Source organism: Pseudopodoces humilis, chromosome 9 (genome assembly GCF_049639895.1).
Source record: "Pseudopodoces humilis isolate 2021_Gansu_Grassland_sample_001 chromosome 9, ASM4963989v1, whole genome shotgun sequence".
NCBI classification, from domain to species: Eukaryota; Metazoa; Chordata; class Aves; order Passeriformes; family Paridae; genus Pseudopodoces; species Pseudopodoces humilis.
The window spans coordinates 30,958,039-30,985,703 of record NC_142208.1 but is presented as its reverse complement, the minus strand read 5'-3'; the positions used below and the strand labels follow the sequence as shown (position 1 = coordinate 30,985,703).

Sequence of the window (27,665 nt, the reverse complement as noted above, 5' to 3'; positions counted from 1 at the left end):
GATGTTGCCGCACAGAAAGGACATGAAGTTACAGAGAGAAAAAATCCCAACAAAACACCAAGAGCTGCTAAGGGGAGAAATAAAATTTCATCTCACAGCCCCTCAGAGTGCTAAAACCTTGTGAAAAAAATGGCTTGGGTTTGTTTGGAAAGTGATAATATGCATGACCTGAATTTATATAGTTTATTACCTTGGGTTTTACTGAGTTTAGCTGTTGGATGTAGCTGCTTCTTTCATGCAGATAATCTGTTTTCTCAATGTTCTTCCGTGAAACTTGATGCAGACACTGCTTGCCATTAGTAGTCTCATAAAAATATTCTTTATGCCTCTTTGAAAAATACTTCTTTCTCCTCTTAAAGAAAAAGCAGTGCATCACTACTTTCCTGCTGGTGCTTTTGCAGCCACTCTTTATCTCTGTTTTAGATCTACCTGTGTGGAACAGTGTACAGCACCCCTGGCTGGTTGTTGTTTTCCTTCTGTAAATAAATTCTCTCTGTCTGACTGGAGCTTAGGCAAAGTAGGGCCTCATAAATCAGGCAAAAGCTGAATTTTAAAAGCAGAGCTCATGCTTTTTGAAGCCCCTGCCGTGATTTTGTCACCCTCTCCCTGAATTTACCCCCGAGGCTGCAAAACTTGCCCTGGCTGATGGTGCAGATGGGGAGGAGAGGGTGGGAGGCAGGGGAGGGAAGGAGGTCTCAGGGAAAACACAACCTGAGGAGAACCAGAAGCTGCATAAAGTGAGGTACGACCTCAGGTTGGTTTGTGGTTCCCTCAACCCCTGTGAAGATGTGGTGGGACAGAAAACACAAACCAGGTGAAGCCACAAAGGCACCCAGGAAGAGATGGGCTGCACCCCACTCTCACTGCAACCATCTTCAGGATCCAAAGGACCTGAGGAATCTGATTAGGTGCCTCATTAAAGCAAAACATATAATTTTCATGTATTTAAATTAAGGAATTTATTAAAAAAAAAAGCCAAAAAACCCAATCAAAACAGTGGTTTGATCTAAATACAGCAGCACTGTGACATTACTAGGACATTATGTACGAAGAATCCAAGCAGCCATAGAACACAGAAGCCTTTATCTTCAGTAACAATCTCAAAATGAAACTAGCTTCATCAAACAATGTTTAAGATCTCCCTGGAAAGAGAAACAAAACCAAACAGACCCTCCCCACCCCTAACCCTTTGGAAATTAGAATGACTTTTTTTTTATACAATATCAACAGCCACTAGCTCTTCTAATTGAGAACACTTGCTTTAATTTATTACAAAAATGATCTGTTGACTCAGTTATGAAAGACAACTTTTAACATTGCTTTAGAAGTGTCTGCTCCTCTTATAGACTACAGTATTAGAAGTGCTTTAAAACATTTACTCCTGGATATGCTCTTGAAATTCAATCAGAAGGATATTCTGTGTGTGTTTATATACCAAATATGATTTAATTTTTAAAGCAGGTGAAAAGACTAACCCTAATATGAAACTGCAATTTTACAATTTAATTATTAGTCAGATATGGGCAACCACATGATAGTTCATGAAATCTTTAGGTCTATCTACATTGCTCAGAAACACAAAATAAAGTTTTTACAGCTTTCAGCTTCAAAAGGCTAAAATGTTCAGTCTTTTAGAAGAGTGTCCAGTGTTTAAAAGAAATGGAATTAAGGGAGACCGCATTCAATACACATGAAACAACTCGTTTGAGCTCACTAATTAACATATCCAACAGCTGCATGTGGGGTGATGAGAAAGGAAAACACATTTGCCATCCCGCCACCACCTGAGATGTTTCTTCTCTGGGAGTGAATCTTCTCCATGGGACTGCTCCAGAAAACCTGGAGTTCCCCTGTGGAGCCCACTGACCCCAGGCATGTTGTCTCTTTTGCTCCCAGACCCAGTCTGTCTCAGATCCATCCTTGGGGCTTCACACAGCCCCTCACTCAATGGGTACCTCGGGAATCCTCTGCAGGCTTGGCTAAAAAAGTTGAACCCATGAATGTTATTTTGTTCCCTTCTTCATAACTGTTTATCTCCCTTCTAAAAACAGAGGAAATGTTTTCATGTGAATGCCACAATTACTGGCCAGCTCTTCAGCAAGAAATGAGTACTTAAACATTTGCACTGTCACCTCTTTGTCTGCTGGAGATGTCTTACAGAAGTGCAGTTTGTTCTGTTTCAGTATCTCTAAGGAACTAAGACAAACCAATAATAAAAAGAGTCCTAGTTTAGGAGAGTCGTCTCACTAGTCATGTAAATAAAGAGCAGCTACACTAAGCCTATTTCATTTAAATATTAATACAAAGAATTGATACTGATCTGGTTTATGCCCAGACTCCAAAGTGCTTTCCATTGACAGACAGAGAGCATCCCTCCATGTTTGGGAATGGGAAAACAAAATTTCACAGAGGTTTGCCCAGGGCAGTGAAGAAAAACACAGTCAGAATAGGAATACAAACCATCACTCCTGGCTCCAGTATATAAAGCAAGGAGAATACATATGTGCCAGCAGTAATATTCATGTTAATGAATAGGCAGCAATCTGTTTAAAATTGTTTCTTTCATAAAGCCCATTTGTCAGTGCAGCAGCTTAGCTGATCCAACTGCAGCAGATTGTATTTGTATTATCACAGAGACATTTGGGGGAGGTCAGCCCATATTACTGTAGCATATTGTTGGCTTTCAGCTTCTTTGATGAAATTCTGAACCAATTTCTTTATCTTTTTGGGTTTTGCATTTAGGCAAAGACAATTATTACCAGCCAGCACTCCAATATTATTTAGTATAAAAGGAAGTGTGTCCTGCGCAGCACACAAAAGAGGAGTTGTTTTAAATTGATGCAGAATTTCTCTAAACTTTAGCATGAGGGTGTTTGTAATTATTCTCCTCAGTCTAAATCTTTAGTAGTATTTTAAGTTAAAGGTCATATTTGTGAAAGGCTTGACAACTCTGGAATCTCCTGATTTCCATGGATTTCCATGGAGCCGCTGAACAGACTGATTCTTCCAGAATTCACTGCCAAATGAACCTCCCTGCAGCCTGAGACAGACTGGGACCATCCTTGGGCAGGACAGCCTTTAAATATGGACTTCATGAGCTCCTGCAGGCGTCCACATGATGGAAGGTGGTCCACATGCCAAGAGACAGATGGGATGTTCTTCCAAAGAAAAATCCACTCTTTCCAAAGATTGTATGGGAAATGCCTGACCAATGATCCTCTCTGCACTGAATAACTTAAGTGAATATGACAAATATTAACTGAACAAAATGATGATCACAACTGACTGGAGCAGGGGTAAAAACATTCACATCTTGCTCATGGTGGAGCCAGTTCCTGCAGCCACCTGTTCCACGGACGTTGGTGAGAAGCAGCAGCTGTGCTGCAGGGTTGTGCATTTATTGCTTTTCCAGAAAAGCCTGTGCAGGGAGCTCCTGACTGAGGCTGGGATACACAGACCTGGGTGATGCTGTCCATGCAGGCTGGGGGGGGATTCCTACTTGCCTCATCCAGCTGTCCCCTCTGACCCCCAGAGGGACAACGTTGTCTTTGTGCCATGGGCCAGACCCTTGTGCGTGCAGTTCCCCGGCCACTGAAGGAACTCTGACCAACACATGATGACCCCAAGGAAAATTGTGCAGTACCAGCTGCCACTGCACCCAGAATATTCACACACTGTGAACTTTACACACTGTCCTCCAGAGCTCACAGCTTCTGCATCTTCCTCATCTTGACTGTGATTTTACCACTAATGCAGGTTGGTTTCCTGTTGGTTTTTTCATTTGAGGCATGGCCACTGAAAAAGATCAACTGGATTTGAAATGTGAATAAAGAATTCAAGCTGGATCCTGAGGTTTGGGTGAATGACCTTAAGAATCAATGTCTTCACATTAGGTGCTTTACTGGGTCAGCCAAGTTTGATTCCTAGCGCTGATGGCACTCTCAGCCACGGTTTCTGGGGTGACTGCAAATTGAGGTGGTATCAAGCTGTGTTTATGGAGAGCTGTTATGTCTCTGAACTGGCAGGAACCAGGAGTCCCTAATGAGCAGGGCCAGGTGAACGCTGCGATATTGAATTCTGCAGCTCCCTAACACTCAGTTTGAACAGCTCTACCTGTTTGGTTTGATTATCTTCACACCTCTCTGAGCTTCACAAGCAGGTTTTTGTTCAGAAACAACATCTGAGTCATGGCCATTCTTGTGAAAAACCTCTTTTTAGATAATCCAGGTCAAGAGTGCACATCTAAGAGTTTGTTATTTTTTTCCTTCATTATTCTGTTGTTTAAAAAAAGCCTCTCATCCAACAGTGGGAAAATGCTACAAGACTCAAGTGAACCTTGAGACACTGCAGAAAATGAATAGCAAACACCTGACTCATGAAAGTCTGTCAACTAATTAGTGTTCATCAGACTACTCAACAAAGATTTAAAAATAAAAGGCATGCTTGCATAATTCAGGATCAGATTGCAAAAGATTACTGATTCTTAAAAAAGAGCTAATTTTGCTCATCTATCTATTTAAAACAAACAACCAGATCTGAGCATATGCTTTTTTTTTTTTTGAAAGAGTTTGGATGGTAAGTGAAGCGGAGATGGAGAAAATAAATCAGTCTGGAAAGCTATTACAGAACTACTCCTTTCTACTACTTTGTTACGTGCAAACCCATCTCAAAATTCACCTGGAATCAAAATGCTCAAAATCTCATTGCAAATGCTCTCCAAGGTTGTATGATGAAAATATAAGGTTTTTTTTCAAAGTTCCCAGGTATTTTTTTAATTTGACTCCACGGATCCAATGGCCAAATGCCTGTGGAAGCCTGGCTGTGCAGGGCACTACCTTGACAGGGCTTCAGCCCTGAGTTCTGGGCACAAATTGTACCTGGTTACACAATGAACATGCAAGGACTGTGCTCCTACTCCAGCTTTGAGTGTAAGGTAAGCGGAAAAAATTAAAAAAAACAAAAATAATCCCAACAAAAACAAGCAATAAAAAAAAATCGTGCAGGTTTTGTTGTTGTAGGCAAACTGTGACAAGAAGATCCCTAGGACTGGTCATTAGCACTTCTGATGGATTTTAAGTCTTCCAGGGCTCAGTGCTGGAAAGTTCTGCTGCCCCATCATGGTAATACTGTTTGTAGTTTGTCAGACAGGACAGAAACACTCAAGGGATGTGGCAGGAAACCTCCCTCTACTGGTGGTGTTTTCTGTCTCTCCCCTTCCTCTCTCACTGCTCCAAGGAGGTGGGATTCAGAGGGGCTCCATCCCAGGCTCGATGCCTTCAGGTGCACATAAAGCACCCTTCTTCCGTGCCACCTTGAGAATTCAGGATATCCAACCCTAGCATAATGTCCTCCAGGTATCCAAGGAGAAAGAGTGCTCTCATCCTTCCAGGACTTTGCACTGTCCCTAAATCCCCACTGCCAGGCTCCTAGAGCTGCTGAGTGAGGACTTTCCTCACTGAAAGGCGAGCAGGACAAGGCACAAGTGCTGTCATTCACTGCTGTCCCTAAAACGTCATCCACCACTAGTTAAGCCTAGTAGCATCTAAAAAGTGTAAGACCAGCTATAATCAACATTTTCAATTTGTTCACCAGCTTTCAGTAAGGGATTTACTGGTATTTCTCAATACTGGGAGATGGTAAAGAATGAAAATTTTAGTCTTCACATGCCAAATTATGGCATCTCTCTAGGAATCTCTAAAATCCTGCATCTTCTATAAGATCTGCAATGCCAGAATCTGACATGGGAGAATGGCTGAAGCCTCATCTCCCTGTCTTGACTTTTCTCTGTCAGCTGCTCTATGCAAGTCCCTGTTCTGTCTCTCTGTCTCACAACTCCAAGCTGCTTTACTTTGCCATTTCTGTGTGTTTTGCACTCAGGAATTTGCCACTACTAACCTTCATCCTCTTCCCCCTCAGCACTGGCCACACAGAACACACACATGGCAGTTTAATGTATTTTGGCTATAGACTCCCACTGGAACATTGCTTCCTTGGACCCCGCGGTAGCTCCACTACTGGCTAAAAGAATTTTAGATACAGCAGGGTGGCTTTCAGATGTTCCTGATGACCTAAAGGTTTAAAAAAATCAGTATAGTCTAGCCAACATTGCAAAGAGTATGGGGAACCGATACACTCTACAGAACACTTTGGGCTGTAGAGATCCTGCCTGCAGATGGGGGCACAAAGGTTTTCCAATTCCTGTGGAAGGGAAGGAACCATATTTTTGATCAGGTATTCTTAACAATAATAATGAAATACTTGAGAAAAACATGACTCTGATGCCTGAGGTACTGCTAGTGATCCTGCCTGATCCTGCTCATCCTGGTGGGGACAGAGTTTTTGTCAGTGGTTAAAGAATCCTGGACAAAGAATGTTGGAGCTGGAAGTGGGAGTTATTATTTCATACTGGCATTTTATTCAGTTGGGGATCTAACTGGGTGGATGTGTCAGGGGACGCTTGCATGACACATGGAAGTATTTTAAGTGCAGGGACAGCCTGTAAATTCTGCTACTGCCCAAAAGCAGCTCAGATCCCACTCTGAATCTCCACAGCTCAGCTCTACAAAGCTGTCACAAATCTCTATGGCTGGCATAAACCAGACTGCTGAACTTCTCTCCTGCTGCCTCTTTGATATGGGCAGCTGTGGCAAGACCTTGGGTTTTTGACTGCAGCATGGAGAATACTTTGAGTTTTGCTCTCATTTCAGCAGGTGCAGGTTTGAAGTCCTAGAAAAATAAATGGACATTTGCTTTCCTGGTCACCTCTCCCTCAGCTTTGTTCCATCTGTTGTTAGAAACAGCACAACCCTAGTGAAGGAAAAGAGATTAAAACAGGGCTCCCTTTCTAACTAAAAGGCCTTTGATGGAATAACAACGTAAGTGCAAATCTCAGCTGTGCTGGTCCCAAGACATCACAAACCTTCAGCGTAGCAAGTAGCATTCTTGAATGCATCCAAATCTTGTCTTTTAGCATTTAATGCGAGACATTACAAACTAATGAATAGGAGAAATGTATGCAGTGTTGCTGTAAACCAAATATACAGATGTAAAATAATTAAGAATAAACTGTTCCATAAAAATGCATGTCAATAAACCCCCGTCTGATAAAGTGATTTATGAAGAATTTTCTAGAGTTGCTAAAAAGAATGATTTCTCATTTGAGGCTCTGGAAGTCTTGAGTCACATTTTGTTTCTTTTAAAAAAATGTCTTAAAACACATGGCTTTACAACTGCTGCTTGGAAAATATACACCTCCAAAGTCTGACTTTCATTTAAATACAAATGTACAAAATGTAAACTGAGACAATAGAGAAATTTACAAAACTTTTCTTTAAAAATAATAAAGACAAAATTCAGTTCTAGTATGATGCTATTTAAATACGTGCAAGTAGTCATGTTCATTGAATTTCTATTGCAATGTTCTAAAGAGACAAATTTGATTCACACAGTCTTGAGTGCCACCTCCAAAAACAGACCTGAGTGGAAATTTCTTCTTAAAATGTGAGGCTCCACTGGAAGGAATGGATAGAAAATCTCCATTTTGGGAGATCCAGATTTTCTTTTTTTCACTTGATGGTGGAGGCTCTCTCAATCCACAGAAGCTCCAGAGATTATAGTGGAAGGATGCAACATGTTGTTTCATAGGACTGAGCTGGAACTAGCTGCTTCCAGTGGAGTTTGAACTTACGTGATTTGAATTTATGTGATGATTTAAACTGGCCTTTGAATTTGGAGAACTCTTTGAATTGTTCTGATGCTGTAGGAAGAGGAAGAAAATGAGAATTAGATTCCCATAATATGCCATGGTTTTATTTTTAATCCAACATTGCTCATTTTATGGTACTGACTGGACTGCAAGATTGTTGTTTAAAGATCTTCAGATGCAAAATATTCTTCACTTTCTTACCTGTAGTGTCTCTAGGTCAGCAGAACCATGGCAGTTCTCGAGGAATGCAGCAAAGAAGACTCACTTGAGCTCCAGGAGCCAAATCAATTCACTGCAAAATGTCAGTATCTGCTAAATCTGACTAATACAGAGGATACCTGCCAATGCTCAGGCATTTAACTCTACAGAAACAGACCAATCTAAGAATGTTATTAACATTTGCAAGTGGTGCCATGGTGCCTCATGAAAGCTGCACATCACATTTTTATCTGGGTTTCTCTCTTCTTTATTGTCTTGCTTTCCTGCCACAACTACCTCCCTCAAAATGTGCATTTGCCCTTTTTTCTTTAAACACATAAATCAAGGATTTTCACAAGGAGCTTCTCAAAACCATTGAACAGTTTCAAAAGGCATTTCAGTATAGCACTGAAAAATAGGTTGGGTAAGAAGTTTTCAACTGCTGGAAACAAAACTCACAAGCAACACTGGAACTGCTGGTGGCAAAAAATATCAAACAAGGTAGATGAAAAACTTGAGATATGGAGGTAAATGTGAAATCCAGCCCTTTCTAAGATGCACTGCCTTTCTCCTAGCAGAAATATCACCAGAACAGGGCTGTGAAAGTAGGCAGAGTTTCCTGGTCTTAGTCATAAAAGGTCTCACCTGTCGCTTAAATATTCTCTGTAGCAATCCTTTCTTGGGCGGCTCTGGGGGGTAGCTTTTGTTTAGGTCTGGTGAAATAGTACCATTTGGTCCAAATACATTCAGCTCCTTGAAGCACTCTGTTTCTATCATCTAGTGGAATACAGTGAGAGAGAGAGAAAAATAGAATTATTCATCTGCACTAAATAAATTCTAGTAGTGCTAGGTTCTTCAAAGTCAGCAGTGTGTGAGGAGAGTTAACAGTTGGATTCCTGCTGTTGTCTGTAGAGGGCAAATAGAGTGCATGAAAAGCAGAGGCTGAGTCTGCTCTGCGTGATTGCACATCAGACTTGTCAGAAGCTGCCCCACAAGACTTTCTGTTCTTTCCTTTAGCACTGTAGAGAATACCAGCCAAAGACAGGCACTCTCACAAAATCCCAGTTATTAGCACCCCTCTGCCCAAGTGGATCTGCTGTTTGATGCAGAGCTAGATTCTGAAATCCACTGTTGGCTGTGTTTTGATGTCAAACAGAAACAAAGACCCAGATATGGAAATGCTGCAGTTAACTGCTGCAGCTGGGACTGACTGCAGACAATGGGTGACAGCAGGGTCACCAGTGGAGGATCCTTCTATTAAGGATTTCCAACTGTACCACAGAAGGAGCTGAGAGCTGTGGAAACACCTCTGTAGAAATCCAGGAGGAGGAAGTACAGTAGGACCCTTGCCAATTTACACAAATACACAGAGCCAACAGATACAGTCACCTGAAGCTGACATCTGTGGTACATTACAGAGCTTGAAAGAGGCCATTCGTAACTCATGAAAGCATTAGAGTCTGGCAAGTTATCCAGTAGCTATATATTACTGGAAACATAGAGTTCCTCTTAAACCATCTGTGTTACAGGGTTTATTGCAGTAATTTTGCTATGATACATCCTTACCTCATTTTGCCATGGAATAGACACTGATCCTGTGGAAAACTTGGAATAGAAATCATCATCTGTTTGGTCCAGGTTAACTCCTTTCACTGTGGAGAATTGCTCAATGTCTAACACATCCTTGCAGTACACTGCTCTGGGCTATGTCAGCAGAAAAAAAAAGGAGAAATGACAAGAGGAAAAATATTTTTGAGTCGGACCATGTGCTTTCATTCACAGATTCAGTCAAGTGAGAATGTCTAACAAGTGTGTGTCTGCATCCTCCTTCTCCAGACACACATGCCCGCATGTTTATCATCAAAGGCTGACTTCACTTTGAGCACATTAAGCTTCCTATTCTGAAGTCCTCAAAGCATCAGTCAAAGTGGGTTTTAGTCATCCATGTACCATGTGGTTAAGAGGTGAGAGAAAAAGGACAGAAAGAGCCAGAAAAGAAAAATGGAACCCTTCAGTAGTCTTTTCATTTAGAGAGGGAACAACAGAAAACCAGAATGTTTAGAGTGGCACACTGAAGAGAGTTCTGAAAAGAGGCCTCAGATGGAAGTGCCCTCCTGTCCAGATAGCTATGGAGTTTGCAGCTTAAAAATTTAAAGGAATGCATCCTAATTGCTAAAGAAAACAGAGGAGGTTTGGCATTTCTCCATTGTTTTTATTAATAGCTCAGCTGCTGGAAGCTGTCCAGAATTACCTCTATTAACTCTTTTAACTTGGCTGCACTTCTTCAAAAAAAAACAGTCAAATGGCTTTGCCTTTTTGAACTACTTAATTTTCTAGGATGACAGAGACAAAACTCTTTGCAGTGATGCAACTTTCAGCTCATATTCCAGCAGCCATCCCCAGGGAGCAGAAAGAGTCATCTGTGGCTACCTATCACAGGCAGTGTGTGTGCCCAGAGATTTCCCACCAATGGCACAGCCACCCTTTGATGTGCAGGGATAATTGAGGGGTGCCTTGTGGGACCAGCCAGAGCTGCTGAACCCCAGAACATGTGGGATCCTGCTGTCTATCCGTGGTACCAGGACTGAGCTGCCCAGGGTCCAACAGTGCAGTACTTTATTTATCTAGTTCTGAGCGCTGTGACCAGACAAATTGACTTAATTCCTGACAGAAGTCATATTTGCTGAAGGCTGTATCCCTCTGCATTCCTGACAGCTGCAATCCACAACATTTTTGTGGAGATGGAGTAATGTAGAAGAGGATGGAGAGACATGGTCTTGATAACAACCTCTGCCACTGGCTATATAGCTTTGGGTGATTCAGCTGACTTCAGTAAAGACTGGGAGATCTGTGGATGAAGTGCCAAATAAATTGAATTAGGGGCAGCTCTTGAGCTCACAATAAATAGCCATAAAAATTTATGTGCATTTGCTTTTGTAAATATGTCCCCAAGAGGTGCCTTCTAGGCCTTACGTTCCACAGTTTTTATGCACTCTGGCAGATCCCAAATTTGAGCCCAGAATTTTATAATTTTCTACATCAGAAAGAAATAGTAGCTTGTCTCTTATTTCTTCCCACTAAAACAGGTCATACAGACTAATTGGCAGGAATAACTAGGCCACATAGTAAAATGTAAAGCAAAACCAGGCAACTAAAGTAAACTTTTGTAGTGTTCAAACCACTTTGGTTTGGTTGAGCTTGCAGCAAGGGGAATGGGAGCTGCCAAGATGTTACTTTCCTTAATATGTTAAAATGGCAGTGTTTACTTAGAACCATATGGGGACTTTAAGGATAGAAGCTCCAGCCAGAAAGAGAGCCCTGCAGGAGGGAAATAATCAGATAACTCTGTGCACTGGGCTAGAAACCGATACCACAAAAGGGTGGAAAAAGTTTTGTTGTTGCCAATGCAACAAAGACTTTCAGTATGTGTGAGCCTGGTGTGTAAATCTGGGTAAGGACTCAGTGTTGGGTTCCATGCCCCATGAACACCAAAAAGCTCCAAATGCTCTCTCAGGTCCGAGTCACCTTCTCTGCTTGAGGTGACACTTGATAGCTGAGCCTGTAGCAAACCACTGTTCTCATGATGAGCCAGTTCCACAGAGCTCTGGACTTTGTATTTCTGGTTTTGCCTCTATAAAGCTGTATGCACACATGTGGCTTTCACTGCTGATTGTCCCAAGCACCACCTGGTTCTGAGCACACTTACTTTCACAGTTAATACCGTGGACAAAGGAATACAAAGGTTCCCAGTGCCTCCAGTGTTGTACAGGAAGGCTATGGCAAAAGGAGAGGGAATGGATCAAGCCCCAGGTTACCAGCCTGCACCCACATGCCCACAGAGCCCTCTCTCCTCTTCCTCCCAGCCTCCCCACTCCAGCCCTGCGACTTTCCACACCTTCCTGGGGTAACTACCCATGCAGACAGCGATGACAGCCCTGAGAGAGAGAAGCTATTTTAGAAACAAACCTCTTAAAAGCGGCCACTGGGGGTTCTTGCTATTGTACTTACATCAGGCACAAAGGGAGGATCCAGCATTCCTGCTTCTAACCGCTTGAAATTCATGCTCTTGAAAAAGGGGTGTCTCTTCACTTCTGCTGCACCTTCCCCTTGACATCCCAGCCGCTGCTTCACATCTTTGGTGAGGAGCTGAAACGTGCCAACAAGAATGGTGAGGGTGTCAGAAGAGCAAGAGCTCCACAAAGATATTTTTATCTCCACACTTGTTTTTAAGTGTGCCCATAGGGAAGTACAGAGGGGAGTTGCAACTGCTGTTACTTAAAAGCTGAAGTTAAATGGATTAGGACTGCATTGTTCTACATTCTGGTGAAATCCTCAGAAAATCACCTGCTGTAAAGTGTTTGCAGTCGTAACAGAGACCATTTATTTTGCTTGCTTTCAGTGAACACTTTCAAGAGGAGGTCTGACATACCCTAGCAACATATAAATTGCACATTCATAAGTTCTGTGTGTTTTGCCTCAGTTCTTTTGTTTTTGCTTTTTATGTTTGCAAGAATAATTTTCCCTCAGAAGAACAGGTGCTTGGGAAAAATCAGAAATACCAAACTGTATTTCCCTCACCCACTGCACTACATTCCATGACACGGAGTCATGCCTCACATGACACATTGAACCAAGCCTTTACAGTCATGGGCTTATCTCTGCTGAGCTCAAGGGAAGTTCCATCCACGGAGCCTGTGCCCAGTGGTTATCCTCAGCTCTGCCTCGTTTGTTTTCAGAGAGGGGCAGTGCACAACCTCTACCTGCTACAGCAAGTCCTGCCTGTTCCTGGGTACCCATAATGGTGCAATGCCCACCAACTGAACTCAGCATCTTTGGTCTATCAGATAAGCAAGAGAACAGAAACACCGTGATATTTACAGGGGAAACTCTACAGCACCTCCCAGTGCAAGAGAGCTGGAGAGGGACCTCGGATAAAGACATGTCACTAATAGACAAAGGGGAATGGCTTTTAACTGAAGTAGAGCAGGTTTAGATGGGATATGAGGAAGAAATTCTTCCCTGAGGGTGGGGAGGCCCTGGCACAGGCTGCCCAGAGAAGCTGTGGCTGCCCCTGGATGTGCCGAGCTCCAGGCCGAAAAGGGCTTGGAGCAACCTGTTCCAGTGGAAGGTGTCCCTGCCCACGGCAGAGGGTTAGCCCGGACGGTGTTTAGCATCCCTTCCCCACAAGCCTTCCTGCGAGCCCATCGGGGATCCTGAGCCGCTCGGGCGGTGCCGCCGGGAGGCAGCAGAGGAAAGGGCAGCGCGGCGGGCCCGGGCGGCGATCGCTGCCAGGGGAAGGGGCCGGGAGCGGGGCTGGGGGCTTTTCCCGGGGCCCGGGGGATGGGAAGTCTCCGCAGCTGGCCACTGTTTGCTGGCCCCGGTTTGCTGGCCCGCAGTGGGGCCGAGAGCAGCGCCCGGCCCTGCCCGAGCGGGCTGTGCACCGTGAGGGCACCGAGGGCATCAGCAAAGGCCAGCGGGGCTCGGCACCAGGCGGGGCACGGGCCAGGCTGGGCTCTCTGAGCCCTGACAGGCACCGGTCCCGCGGGAGCACCCCCGGGAGAGACCCCGGGACCGTCCCAGCTGTGGGTGGTGGGATGCAAAAACCTTTGGGAAGGCTGGGGAGGAGTCCTGTGTTTCTCGGGTGCCAGGCAGGCTCTCCGCTGGGGCAAGGCTGCCAGGAGATGCTGCTTGTGTGCCCATCTCGGGGTGTGTGTGCCCAGCTCAGGGTCTGTGTGCCCCTCTCGGGGTCTGTGTGCCCAGCTCAGGGTCTGTGTGCCCAGCTCAGGGTCTGTGTGCCCCTCTCGGGGTCTGTGTGCCCAGCTCAGGGTCTGTGTGCCCCTCTCGGGGTCTGTGTGCCCAGCTCAGGGTCTGTGTGCCCCTCTCGGGGTCTGTGTGCCCAACTCGGGGTCTGTGTGCCCAGCTCAGGGTCTGTGTGCCCATCTCGGGGTCTGTGTGCCCAGCTCAGGGCTGGTGTGCCCCAGCACCTACTGCCTGGGCCGCTGCCTCAGCCACCGAGGCAGCAGCCCAGCTCAGCTACCTCATCTCACTGAGGGGGAACTTAAATTGTTTGTTGCTAATGTCATGTTGTGCTCCTTCCTCTGGTGCCTGGCTAGAGCTGGGGTTTCTTGTCCTTATCAGGGATTTACAGTGTCACAGCTCTAGGCTTCTCTGAACGCTCTGCTACCACTGGGCACTTCTACCATCTGGGCACTGGTGGTTTTCAGATCTGACTTCCAACAGCCACCTCAGTTCTGCTTCTGTGTTGCCAGGGCTGTCATTTCCAGCCTGAGATGGCAAATGGCTTTGGCAATCCGTGTGCCCCATGGGCACTGAGGCCACCCTCCAGCTGGGTCTGAGCAAGCTGCATTGGCAGCAGACAAGCCACAAATGGTGGTGAAGGGGTTTGTAGACATAAGAGTTTTCTGCTCAGGTCTTTCTGCCTCAGCAGCAGCAGCAGCAACAGCAGGAGACTGAATGGTCAGAGGAACAGGTTTAAACACTGCTGTTGGCCACAGTAGCAACTTTCAGCTTCGAAATATCCCTTTCTTCCCCATTCTTTCCTCGTGCTGTCTAGGTGGTGACATCTGGGCTGACAGATCACAAGTGGCAGATCCATAAATGTAAAAGGACTTGAGGAAACATCTGTATGCCTCGCCATACTCTGAGCAGAGAGATTCACATGATACTGTACCACATCCATCTGGCTCACTGCAAAAGACCTGTCGCAGAGCACTTCTCTGCACTTTGCTTTCCCTACTAGAAGGAAAGAGGGATGCTTTGCTTTCAAATAATTACATTAGACTTTGAGTTCTCATAGTCCTGAGACTAGCACTTTTTGTTGTGAGAGATTTGGGGTTTTTTTGTTTTTTTTAAATCCAGTTTTATGCCCTAGTCTATTTGAAGATGGTCTCTTTGGAATTTCCAGTCAGAATCAGGCTTGCTCTATTCTGGCTGGGCAAAGAAAAGCTCTTTTAATCTTTTATTCTCATGTCAGTAGGACTTTCCTGACAGCTGGAAAGAAGAATCTGAAAGCAGAAAGATCATTTTTAGTGGCTCTGATATACTTTTGGAAATGACACCTTGGACCTTTCAGGAACAGCTGAGGAGCAAGTGGCAGTAGGAAGGGATAGATTTGGACATGCTTGGAGATGACACAGGAGACCTCTGCAGTCTCTGCTCTCAAAGTCAGCTCTGAAGGGATGAAAAGGGGGTTATTTCCCATCTCTGCAGTCTGGATTCTGGACTAAGTGGGGAGACCAAGCTGATCTGTGAATTTGCCCTTGTCAGGCTGTAAGATGTTTGGAGTATGCGGTCAGAGAAAAGGGTAGCTGAGGACAGAATAAGGCTGCCTGGGGATTCCTGGGTTCCTCCATGACAAACAAGGGAGTATTCAGTAACTTCAGATGCAAGAAGGAAGTTTCTGGAGCATGAATGCCATTGGTTGTGGGTGGCTGGCCAGTGCTGGCTGAAAGACACAAAAGGGAGCAGGCCACTGGGAATAGGCTGGGACTGAAAGAACACAGAAAGGAGAGGATTCTCCTGCAAAACCCTGCTGCAGGGGAGCAGCTGCCAGTCTCTTGAGAGTCCCAGGAGAGTCACAATGGAGAAAAATGTAAGAAATAAATGGAATTTGAAAAGCTGTAGATGCGGCCAAATCTAGAGATAGCAACAGGTGAAACCAGACATTCTTCCTGGCTTCTGTTGTGGATATCAAGATATAGCATGGACTAGAATATTTTCCAGAAGGGAGAATCCTTCCTTTCACCAAGGAACAGTAAGTATTTTACCATTTCCTGCAGTCCCAGAAGGTTTCTGCAATAGTAAACCCATGCAAGAGCCTGAAATATGTATCCCATTTGGGAATCTGACATGGAAAAGAAAATGGAGATAACAACAGTATGTCATAAGTCATCTCTACACTTTTGTTTAATTCAGCTTCAAAGGGTTCATTTAATATGAATAGAGAAAACAAAAGCAACTCCATCAGGCTGATGACAAGCCCTCCTGGGACAGCAGTGCAAGGGACCCCATTGAACATAATTTAAATGTAATTCTACAGTAGAGCCTGCAGATAATTCACAGTTTTAAATCTGGAGATGGCCTGGGCCACCCAACCATGCATGAAGTTAATGCCAAACAGCAGAGCCGTGTGTTCTGGTAAAAAAGGCTCCAGTTGACACTTGACTTGTAGGGTTTAGTCTACAGGGTTCATGGGCAGAGCATGACTAGAACAGCACTTTCAAAGAGAGTCTTGAGTAGCAGCAGTGAAGTTCCATCAAGATCTTATATAAAGAGCTCTCTGATACTTTCATGTCACTCATTTGCTCCCCACTGGGGATTCAAACTCTGCAATGTCTGAGATTTTTTTACGTGACTTTGTTTTGCTTCCTTTACAAAAAGAAAAAAACTGTTGTGAGGATTGCTAAAAAAAGCCAAAAGTCCCCAAAGTGCTGTTTTATCTTCATGTGATCAGTCAGTTCATATCCAGATCATACCATGTAATAAATAATTCCAAGTTCAAAGACATTAGTCCTAAAATTACAGGAGTAAGGAAAACAAAATTGCTACTCATGAAAAGAGACAAGGGGAATGGTAAAACCATTTCCATTGACCCAGCTGATCAAGCAGTTTAAGAAATCACCTAGCTAAAGTTCAGTCCTGACACTGAAGTAAACATATTATTTTAAGCAATTTTTAGAGAATAGAAAAGCAATACTGTGGTCAATTACTAAATGAGAGAAGAGAGATGAAAGAGCAGTTATCCTTGGGCACTGATAAACTTTAAGGTGTCATAATGTTGATTTCCATGGGATGAAAGCAGAAAGGAGGGATGGCAGCAGGCAGGAGTGGCTGTATGATGACAGAGCTCCTGATGGTAAGTAAGGAACAGGAGAAATTGCTTTTAAGGAAAACAGAACCCATTGTCTTTTAATTGGTGGGGGGTACTTTGAAAAGGGAATGGAGATCAGAAACATGGAACAGCTGAGGCTGGAAGCCACATATGGACATGGTCTAGTCCAATCCCTCTGCTCAAAGCAGAGTTTCCTAGGGCAGGCTGTTCCAAACCTTGTCCAGCTGGGCTTTGGGTATCTCCAAGTGTGGAGACTACACAGCCTCTCTGGGCAACCTGTCCCAATGTTTGGCTATCCTCACCATGGAAAAATATTTCCTAATGTTCAGAGGGAACTGAACTGCTCCTGTGCCTCAATTTGTTTCCCTTGTTTCCTGTCCTGCTACGGGACACCAAACCAAGCGTTTGGCTCTGCCTTCTTTACACCCTCCCATCAGAGGTCCCTTCTGTAGGGTAAAACAGGAGCTGCAGGGATAAAAGGCATCAGGGAAGAGAAGTATGTGGGAAATGCAGACAAGCAGGGCACTGACAGAGTGACAGAAGACCACAGGAATGTGGGCCCATCCAACACTGCTGACTTGAAGGCACTTCAAGTCACATCTTTTGATGCATGACTGCACTTGTCAGGGAAAACACGCGTGTACATCAGTGAAGCACGAGGCATAACAACAACAAACATGGAGCATTTCCTAGAAAGACTGGAGTTTTTTCACAGAAAAAACACACCAGGAGCAGCTATGTTATATGGGAACTATGGGTTGGGGAGCTTCCCAGAAAGCCAGCTGCCCCTGTTCCTAATTATTTGTTATTCATCTCTGTTTCAGTCCAAAATGAGGTCTCATTTATGGGAAATTGCTTACAAAATGAAACATGGAAATATGGGATGGATAATGATTAATAGGAGCTATGATACATGCCTGCAAAAATGCCAAAGGGCACAAACATCCAGGAGGGGAAGGCTGATGTGGGGTGACACTAGAAGAGTTTCCTATGAGTAAATTAATAAAGACAATATATTTCCTGGTGGTGATGCTGTCAGCTCATGAAGTAAGCTCTGAAGAGAATGTTGGGCAACATGGTGGGAAACATTTTCTCACTCCTGCCCTGAAGAGTCCACTATGGGAAAGCTTTTTGTGTTGGGTCTTTGAGAAGGCTCAAGTTTCATTTATGTACTGCAACTTTTTGCTTCATTTTGCAGATATGATGGTACTTTATTACTCTTTTGTTTCCTTGTTAAGATGCTGATGCAAAGCAACAAAGGTCTGGCTTTCAATATAAAAAGCAAAAAGAATTTGAGAAAATATGTTTGAATAATTTTTTTTTTAAAAACATCACTTGGTAAAATAAATTACTTTTGGATGGGAAACCACAAATGCCATCTAACTCAGTATCAGGACTCAGACTCTTCCTGCCACAAGATATTAATGCTCAGAAAGGGAAAGATTACTTTGGATCCATTAATAGTTTGCACAAACCACCTCAGTAAACATGCCACGTGATTGGACAAGGAAGCAGTAGTGATCAAGTCTTCAGGAATAATTATATTTAGTCCAAGCTTCCCTGAGGCAAGAGAAAGAACTAGACGATCTCCTGAGGTCCCGACTCCCTGAAACCAGAGTCTCCATGGCTGGAAGTTGAAAAAGACCTCTATAGTGTGATGACTGTCTGCTCCCCTGGGAGTGTGGTAGGTCATCTACACCAGTTTCCATCAATGCTACATTTAATTCTTCTAAGCTTTATGTTCTCATGGTTATTTTCAAAGTATATGTTCATTCTCTTATGCAAGGGATATAAAGAGAAACAAGAAGGGCTTCTACAGGTACATCAGCCAGAAAAGGGGGGTTGGACTATGTTCCTTTCAACCCAGACTATTCCAGTTCTATGCCTCAAGCAGCAAGGTAAAATTTTTGCCTCACATCTCCATTTCAGATTAACAGCAGGACACACACAAATTCTCTGCCACTCCAGCAGGCGCTGCTCCTCACCTGGTGAGAGCTGAGATGCTACCTGAGGAGAGAAGGCAGTGGTGCCTGCTGGGGCACATGGGATGGTCTGTGAGAACCCATGGCTGCCCCAGATCCTCCCGTGTCAGCTTCACTGGGGGCTCTGCATCACCAATTAAGGGCAGAGAATGTCCCGGAGCATCTATCAAGAGTGATGTCAGCTAATTACCACCCCGAGGATTCAGGAATGACTTGGTGCACTGTGAGTTAATGACTTCCAGGCATGGTACTTGGCAGTGTTACCATTATTATTTTGTGAGGAGACTTCACTGTCTCTTCATGCAGCCAACCAACCAGAGCGTTGTGGATGGGCTCTTTGCTTGCCTGCTGCACAAGACATTGGTGAAACTCTCCCTACCTATTTGTTGACCTTTCCTCTCCTTCGTTCTCCCTCTACCAGCAAACAGATAGGTCATTGTCTCCAAAGGAGACTTCACTCATTAGCAAACAACACCCAGAAAAAGTCCACATCTTTTTCCAAATTACAATTCAGCCTTCTAAAGATGGATGTCAACAAGACATTGATGAATTCAGACGCTGCTTTGAGATTTCTCAGGGGGATTGAGGATTTCCATTGTCAGACATGGCTATTGTGCTACGAAAATGACTCCCAGCTGAAGGAGTGAGAAAACATTTTGAAGAACAGCTCAACAGTATTAAGAAAAGCTGGATACTCTGGCACCCCGGGGGAAAAACTGCTAACAAAGTTAGTGAGATGGGCTGGGACAACATTTGAGTGTCACAACAATTTCATTGCATAATCTTTGTCCTGCTTACCCCCAGCTCTCACCAAAGACAATGGAAGCGTGGGGTTTGCTGTTCCTTGCAGGAGACAATCAGATTCTTGCATCATCAAGTCCTTTTAATTTTTTTCTACAAGGTTATAAAAGACAGAAATGCATTCTTGACTGCAAACTAACATTCAAAGTCTCATGAGAATAGATACCGCTCCCTTGGCCATAAAACTTTGGAGAGGGCTCAGGATGACCATGATGAATCTCATGGAGAAACAAGCCCAAATAAACAGAGTTTGAATGAATAGAGAATGCAGTCATCCCATCCACAGATGAGCTTGGTTGCCCCTTGTTTCTGCAGCCCCTCTGTGGCACCCTGTTACTGCTCAGACCGTGTCAGACACAGCTCGTTAATGAAGCTGCCCCAGTGGGCCTTGCAGCCCCTTACCATTTTACAGATGGACTTGGCCTCCTCAGAGAACTTATGGGAGTACACCTCCTCTGTTTCCAGCACTCTTCTGTCCACTTCTTCCCTCTTCACCTTCTCTTTCCTTCCACGGAATGGTGATTGCCCAGCAATCATTTCATAAATGAGACAGCCTAACCCCCAGTAGTCAGGGCTGAGTGTGTATCTCTGGTTGTTCAACACCTCTGGAGCTGTGGAGGAGAGTGAGATGCCTTGTGGAAATGCTTGGTATTTACACAGGCAAAGCACTTAAATGCTTAGAAGTTTCATTTTGGTGGCTGAATACACATGCACAGAGAATGGTGGGTAAAATACAAAAATACCTCCTGATTGCAGTTGAGGGCATTACAGGAAATGCAGCATGCTACATGCCATGGTGTTCTCTCTACATGCTACATGCCTTGTGCATGCTGTCTTCTGACTTCTCTATCAACTCAGTCCAATTGAAAAAATAAATCATGAAAGAAGTTGGATATAAATATTAAGCAGAGACCTAATTTTAAGAGTTCCCTCAGATTTATCCATTTAGGGAAGAAATTAAATGCAAACACATATCCTATAAACAGTCGTGACATTTCTTCAAAAGCAAATTCTGTCTCTTCGGTCAATTTATAGCTTTTCTTTTTCCCCATTGAAGAATCCCCCAATCCATTAATTTTGTGTTGCAACCACACACAATGCTTTTGGGCAGATAGTCACTGTCTAGCAGGCACCCTCACCTCCATGCATGGGTACAAACACACGTGCTCACAAGCACAGAGCCTTAGTGTGCACGCAAACTTACACTGAGATAACAAAATTTAGACATGACAACTGATTTGCTTGCTTTCATTAAAGTCTCCATATGGTGTAACAGTGGCTCACATCAGCTAGTTTCTATTCAGTCAAATAAGCATAAGCAATTTTTACTCCAAGAAATATGCCCACCCAGAGAATGCATGAAAATAATTACATTGAGTTTAGAAAACAGATTTAGTTAAATAAGGGAGTGTAGTTTGGTTGGTTTTTTTTTTTTTTTTACCAATGTACAAATCTCTACTTGTCTTTTGTGCAGCCTCTCCTGCACATAGAGGAAAGCTCAAGATGACCCTGGTCAAGATGACCAGAGGTGTGGACTCACCCATTTTATCATAACCATACAAATACATTGTAACTCCTATACAAAAAAGCAACCAGAAAGAAACCTTTATTTTGGCACATAACCCTCCTAAGATAAATCTACACTAAAGTCACTAGAATCCCAGTTGCTGTCTCCTCTCTCAATTTTCTTTGCTGATTTATAGACCAGCCTCACTGAGAGCTGTAGAGGTCCATCCCTTCATCCTCTTCTGGATTTCACTATCAGGATTTCTGTGGAAGTTGCTGCATGGAACTGGACCCAGCTGAATGTGAATATTTTTTATTCTTTCTCTTAAGCTTACTCTTTTCTTATTGGGAGAAATATCTCTAAAACTCCAGATTTTTAAAAAGATGAGGTGTGGAAGACTTACCCATATACCCTACTGTTCCTACTCTTCCACGGATTGATTCACCTTCGGGGATTTTAACAGCTAGACCCAAATCAGATATTCTAATATGGCCTGGAAGGAAAAAAGAAACAAAACAACACAAAGCAGATATAAGAACCTGACCCAAATTGGTCCAAAACCCACAACTGTCATCATTGCTAAAATACTCCTGAAATTTACTGCTCAGCCATTTTAAGAAAAGCATGTTGTGAATCACTGAATTGGAACAGTTTCATTGATATGGAAAAGAGGAATTATTAAGGGCACTGCAACACAGTGAAGTAAACTTTAACAGAAAGGCTGTGGACTGCAGTGGATTGTATTAGGTATTTTAAAACTAATGAAAAAAGGCAGAGAGAAGCATGCTGTGGGGAAGTATCTTGAACTGATCACAGAGGATGGATGGGCTGACACAGTTCTGTAAGTCTGTGATGGCTGAAGAGGCTACATCTGCTCTGCAAGTCAGCAGGAGATTTGATTATCACTGCCTTCAGCAACGAATGGGTACCTGGGTCTGCATAAAACCAGACTTGGCTCAGCAGAGGATGAAAGTACTTTCAAAAATGGAGAGGGAAGCACAGATTTAGAAATTAGAACTCCCTTTGTGTTGCATCAGCCTTGCAACAAGGATGGAAAAACAGCGAAAGGCAGCGAGCCCCAGCAACGCCGAGCTCTCGAGAACAGCCCCTGCTGAGGACACGGCTGCTTCCTTCCATCTGTGCACCGAGCTCCAGCAGCTCACCCACCCCGAGACAGGAATATTAGTCTATGCTGAGCCTCTTAATCACTTCAGAGCATTATTTGTCTTTGTAAAATATATATCCTAAAACTAACTTAATCTACTTTACTGTGAAAGCATCTCTGTAAACCTCCAAGACTTACCATAATCATCCAGCAGGATATTTTCTGGCTTCAGATCTCTGGAAATGAAAGATAGAAGTTATGGGTATGAAGCTGGTTTTGATAACATAACCATACAACTGCGTGAATGCATTTGTTACTTGTAATAAACCAGTTGAGTGTCAACTCAAACAGCAAGGAACTCCTGAAACCAATACAACCTTTTATAACTCACTTCACAGATAGACTGAAACCATATGTCTTTTCCTAAACTGGAGTTAGAATTTTTCACTAAGCCAAGCTTTCAGTTCCTAATCTACCCTATAATGGACTCATCCATCTAGTCCTGTGAACCCTGTAAATGAACCCCTATAGTCCTGTGTGTTGTTAAATCTCTGTAACATTTTCTGTTATAAAATCTAACATTAAAAAAAAAAAAGAGAAAGATTTTAGGTTTTAAAATACTTTATTTACATGTGAAAATGGAAATAGCAATTTTTTGGGCTCAAATTTTCTATGTCTGGGATATGACTCAGGCCAAATATGTGAATGTGTGTCCATGCACTTGCACACATGTGCAATAATTTTGTTGAGTTTGGAAAATGCAGGGCAGAGGGGAGAATGCTGTGCCCAGATTAAGATTCTTCTTACAAACATCTGTGAAACTCTAGTGCCTGTGTGGTTTGGAGCAATGCCATGAAAATTGGCAACAAGGTGGTCGGTCTGATGTCAAAGATATGCGTTTTACTGTTCCTGAAGAAAAAAAAAAAACAAACAACAAAAAAACCCTCCAAAAAAACCCCCAAAAATGGGCAAGGTATAAACTTCTGAAGTAAACAATCTCAGTTTTCATATATTTAGCAGAGCCTTGGCAGATCATTCTTCTGAAAGTTTTGTCTGCACAAAACCTGCTCCACCAGTGGCTGCTTTGAGATGCTTCCCAGCCCAGCCACGCTGTCCCCTCCTTGACCAAGGCTGTTTTCCAAACCCTTCCAAGCCCAGTACAACTCTGCAGCTGCTGCCATTCTTGGGCTGCTGTTGAGGTGGGAGCCAGGCAGGCTCCTTCCCATCCTGCTCATGCAGAGTGGGAATGAAGGCAGCCTGGGAGATGGAACCAGAGGGGAGAGATGGGCATGCTGGGCAGGGAGTGTCCCAGAAGTGCCCCAGGACTGGACTGTGCTGGCTCAGGAGCCTGAATGAGGCACCAGCAGCTGGGTGAGGCAGGGAAAACAGCATTGCTTCAATTCACCACATCATGCCCTGGCTTTTAGCTAAAGACAGTGCTTAGCCTGGTGCAAATCCAAGCACTGCTTGGCCTTTTCTTTTTGCAAGGCCCCTTTGCATCTGTGAACCAGCTTGGTTCTGTTAACTTCCCAGCAAGAGGCATTTCTGTGCACAGAGCAAAGAGAGGGTGTGTACAAGAGAAACTCTTGCACCAGGGAACAGGGCAAAGCACAGAGCCTGTGCAGGAGCCCACCCCACCCCTCAAGCTGTGCCACTCCAGTATCATGAATTTTCCTGTGTATGGAGAGGGGTATTTTATGGTTTTGACAATGCCAAGATTGGAATTTTAAAACTTGCCTTGTTTTTATTTATGATTTCAAGCAAGAACAGAGCCCTGTGAGTAATCTCCTCTTCTTGCTTGCTTCAGATCTTCCTGACCTCCAAGATAAACCTCACTCAGTGCCCAATGGTACCAAGCCTACTTTTCAAATAAACAGTGTGGAAATATGTGAAGGGCAGCTGAATACTGAGGAGAAGCTGTGATTTTGTTTAACATACCACTGCCCACTGTGGTATTTCCCTGCCTATCAGCAGAAGGTTTCCAGTGCAGGAGCAGCACGGTCAAGGGCATTGTCTATTTATTTTTGAAAATGTGTTCTAAATCCTGTAAGGATCATTTCTTGAAGAACTCAGCCTTCATCAGTTTCTCCATCTTCTGCTCAGCAGTTATTAGTCCCACTTAAAACTATAACTGAGGCCCAATGATAAGAATCTTATGTGCAATTTGGGAAATGTTGTCTTTGAAAGAGAAAATGAGAGACTCCACAAGGACTCTGAGAGCACCAGTTCAATTCTTATGGTCCTCTGTGATTCAGGGCAATTAGAGGAAGCTTTCCTCCCCTCCCAGACATCAGCTGTCATTTCTGTTTTCAGATTTCTGGGTCTTCAGGATCAAGGCTGGCTTCCTTCGCATGGCCAGCACTTCCAAGGGTTCATGACTGAAATGTCCAGGAGGAATAAAACTCCCTGGTGGACACACTGGCATGTAAAGCTACATCCCAAAGGCTCAGCTTCCCGTTTGTCATGTAGCCTTGCCCAAACATACTGAAACATAAGCTGCTGGCACTGTGCCTGTGCTCAAAAGGCAATTGTTTGGCTGTGCAGGACAGCCTAAATAACTCAATTAATCACTGTGGACAAGGCTTTCCCATGCATGTATTTGTGCAATGCCTGGGACAATGTGAACAGGATGCTGACTGGAGCTTCCAGGCATGGCTATACTATAAATTAAAAAAAAAATACATACATAAAATATATTTATATAAAACAATAAATGTTATATACACACATAAATAAACACATAAAAATATAAAACAAACATATAAATATGCAATATAAATAATGTAATATAAAAATTATATATATATAATTTGTGGAGAACCAGAAGCTTTTTACATTTGCTTTCCATGAACAACCAACCCGTTGACCTTTACTAAAATGATGCAGTTGAGAAATGTAACACAAGTGCCATGTTTGACAAGGGAATTCTGAATGAGATAAATCTGACTCTGAGCCTGGTTGTTCTCCCGGGTCACGTCTGCAGCATGCGTCAGCAGCAGCCCAGGAGATGGGGATGCATTTTCCAACGCTGTGATTTACTCAGGAGCATTTTGTTTATAGAAAATGAAATTAAGTCTAAAGAATAAGTGTTTTGTGATGAATTATTTGCCTTGAGAAGGCAGCAGCATTTAGCTGCTATATTTTATTGACCTATATAGCACTTCTCACGGGTCCCACAACACGCTGCGCTATTACAAATGAGGGGTCTCTGCAGATGCTCCTGAAATACTGCTAGAAAATATCACCTACAAGGATGTAGTATCATTCATCACCAAAATGAATATGCCATCTGAGGTGTAAAGTAGCAGCTCTTGGAAGAGTAGCATGAAAACTCCTGCTTAAGGAAGTAGGTGCCATTTCTCTCAGAGCCACGCACTATTTTAGGTGGCCAGATCTGATTTGTTCTATTAGAAAATGGCATTAGTATGGAATTTTACCAGCCATGTTATGAATGCACCAGTCATTTTTTTTTCAATAAAACATGATTGTGAAACACTATACCAGCTCCTAAAATATTTGAAAATGTGGTAGGAGGTTTTCTAAGGGAAAAGGAAGCCAGACACTTCACTGATGATTTGATTTTTCAATTGACATTGAACACTTAGTACCATTTTGTTCCTTGGGGAAAGAAAAACCTTCTTGGGTGAGCACCAACTAAATCAGCATGTTATCTGTCTGCCCTCTGTGTGCCAGCTAGAAAGATGCAAGTCAACCAAGTGTCAGTTTGTTAGAGATCTCCAAGGAACAACAATATTGCAATTTCTATGCATACAAGCACATACATCATATGTATTACACACAGGCATATCAAATGATTTAAAGCGTGGCTTGGCTTTTAAAAATAGCATCTTATTGTCTATTAATCATTGTCCTTGGAAGTTCTTTCATCAATTTACAGGCCCTCTTCTGCTGTGAATGCCAGCAACGATGATTTCACAAGCGGGGATGATGAAGACAAACATTAACCGTTGTTTACAACTACAGTGGCTGTTGATTAAAAAAAATAAATCCTTGTGGAGTCACAAGAACTCTGTCTGCAATCTGCTTGCTAATCCAGCCTGCCCTGGAAAAGTGCTTGTGTAGAGCTGCAAGCCAAACTGGAAGCTGAGAACTCGGGATCTGCCGTCCTGGAAGCGGCAGCGGCGGTGCCGGGCAGTGCTGTGCCCGCTGGCTGCACCCACGGATGGTGGGATGCTGCCAGCAGGATGCCTCTGTTGTGTGGCTGGGAATGGGCCCCCTTCCATGGCTGGCACGCCAGGATCACCGTGATCCTATCTAGCTAATCACACACCACTGGAAATCCATGCCCTCTCTCTCAGATTCCCTCTTGGGATTGCACGCCCTCTACAATAGAAGTTTTGCCACATGTGACGTGCTGGAGCCCCTCGTGCAACACAACCTAACAAATTAAAACAGAGGCTTGGATGGATGATCACCATTTTATCCCAACTAGCAACTCGGTTCCTTAATAAAATCCATTTAAAGGAACTTCCATCATTTTCTTATTTCGCACGCTGAGGTTGGGTTTGGGGAGCTTTGTGCTAGTTCTGGATAATTTAGACAGGATGTATTTAGGGAAGCAACTGTTTCCTTCCATGATTACTGTATCATGCTGTATTTATACAGGGCTCTGCGAAATTTCAGCCAAAGCACTCAGGCCTCTCAGCTGTACAGCACCACAATAAGAAGGGAAGAAGCAGACAATCCTTTCCTACCCAGAAAAGACATCCTAAGACTCTAGAAAGTGCTTACCTGTACACAGTATTTTCTCTGTGTAGGTCTTCCAAGCCACAAAGAATCTCTGCTGCATAAAACAAAGCTCTTTCCTCCTCGAAGCCTGGGTTTCCCATGTTGTAGATATGAAACTTCAGGTCACCTCCGTTCATGATGGTCAGAACTAAACACAGTGCGTCCTTTGTTTCATAGGCATAGGCTAAATTGACCTAGAAAAACATTTGCAGCACAGTTATGACAGTTCAGATGGCTGCTAAGAAGGATGTTCTAGCTTTTCATTAAAGATTTTCTCCAGAAATTGAAAAAAAAACATTGACTGAATTTGGTATGGGCTTTCTTACAATGGCAAGCATATGTCTTAAAAGTACAGAAAAATCAGATGTTAGGATTCTAGAGATTACTTTGGAATCCAGCCTATTTATCACCAGAAACTCTCAAGGCTCAGATGGATTCAGAGGCTGGACAAACATACTAATTCCAGGCTTATTTTCCCATGTACGAGAAATCTTAGTAAGCAAGGGAATCTACATCTCCTGCTGCACCTTTTTGCATCTCAATGAGTTCCCTGGAAGGCCCAGATATCCCAGTCCTGGGGTGATCAAATGGACCATCATGGAGACATGAAGGTCAGCATCATCCCTGAGAAGCTGTGGTGGGTGCCCGTGGAAAAATCAGACCAGCTAAAATCTACCCATCACTTTAAAATATCTGCCATCCTCTGGCAGAAGCAAGTAAACATGTAAACAAACACCTTGCATCTGTTGTATACACAGTGTTTCCTT

General features: G+C 43.5%; 1 protein-coding gene across 2 annotated transcripts in view; it reads right to left on the bottom strand.

The window, feature by feature from the left end:
- Positions 1–934: 934 nt before the first annotated feature.
- GRK5 (G protein-coupled receptor kinase 5) overlaps positions 935–27,665 on the bottom strand; it is a 154,571-nt gene continuing 127,840 nt past the window's right edge. For both annotated transcript variants that reach the window (XM_014250362.2, XM_014250363.2), the window contains 8 exons: positions 26,902–27,092; positions 22,348–22,385; positions 21,448–21,537; positions 19,940–20,148; positions 11,912–12,049; positions 9,470–9,607; positions 8,549–8,680; positions 935–7,756 (listed from right to left, as the gene is read on the bottom strand). In XM_014250362.2, coding sequence (XP_014105837.1) covers positions 7,658–7,756; positions 8,549–8,680; positions 9,470–9,607; positions 11,912–12,049; positions 19,940–20,148; positions 21,448–21,537; positions 22,348–22,385; positions 26,902–27,092 — 1,035 coding nt within the window. In that variant the 3' untranslated portion in view covers positions 935–7,657. The remainder of the gene's footprint in view (positions 7,757–8,548; positions 8,681–9,469; positions 9,608–11,911; positions 12,050–19,939; positions 20,149–21,447; positions 21,538–22,347; positions 22,386–26,901; positions 27,093–27,665) is intronic.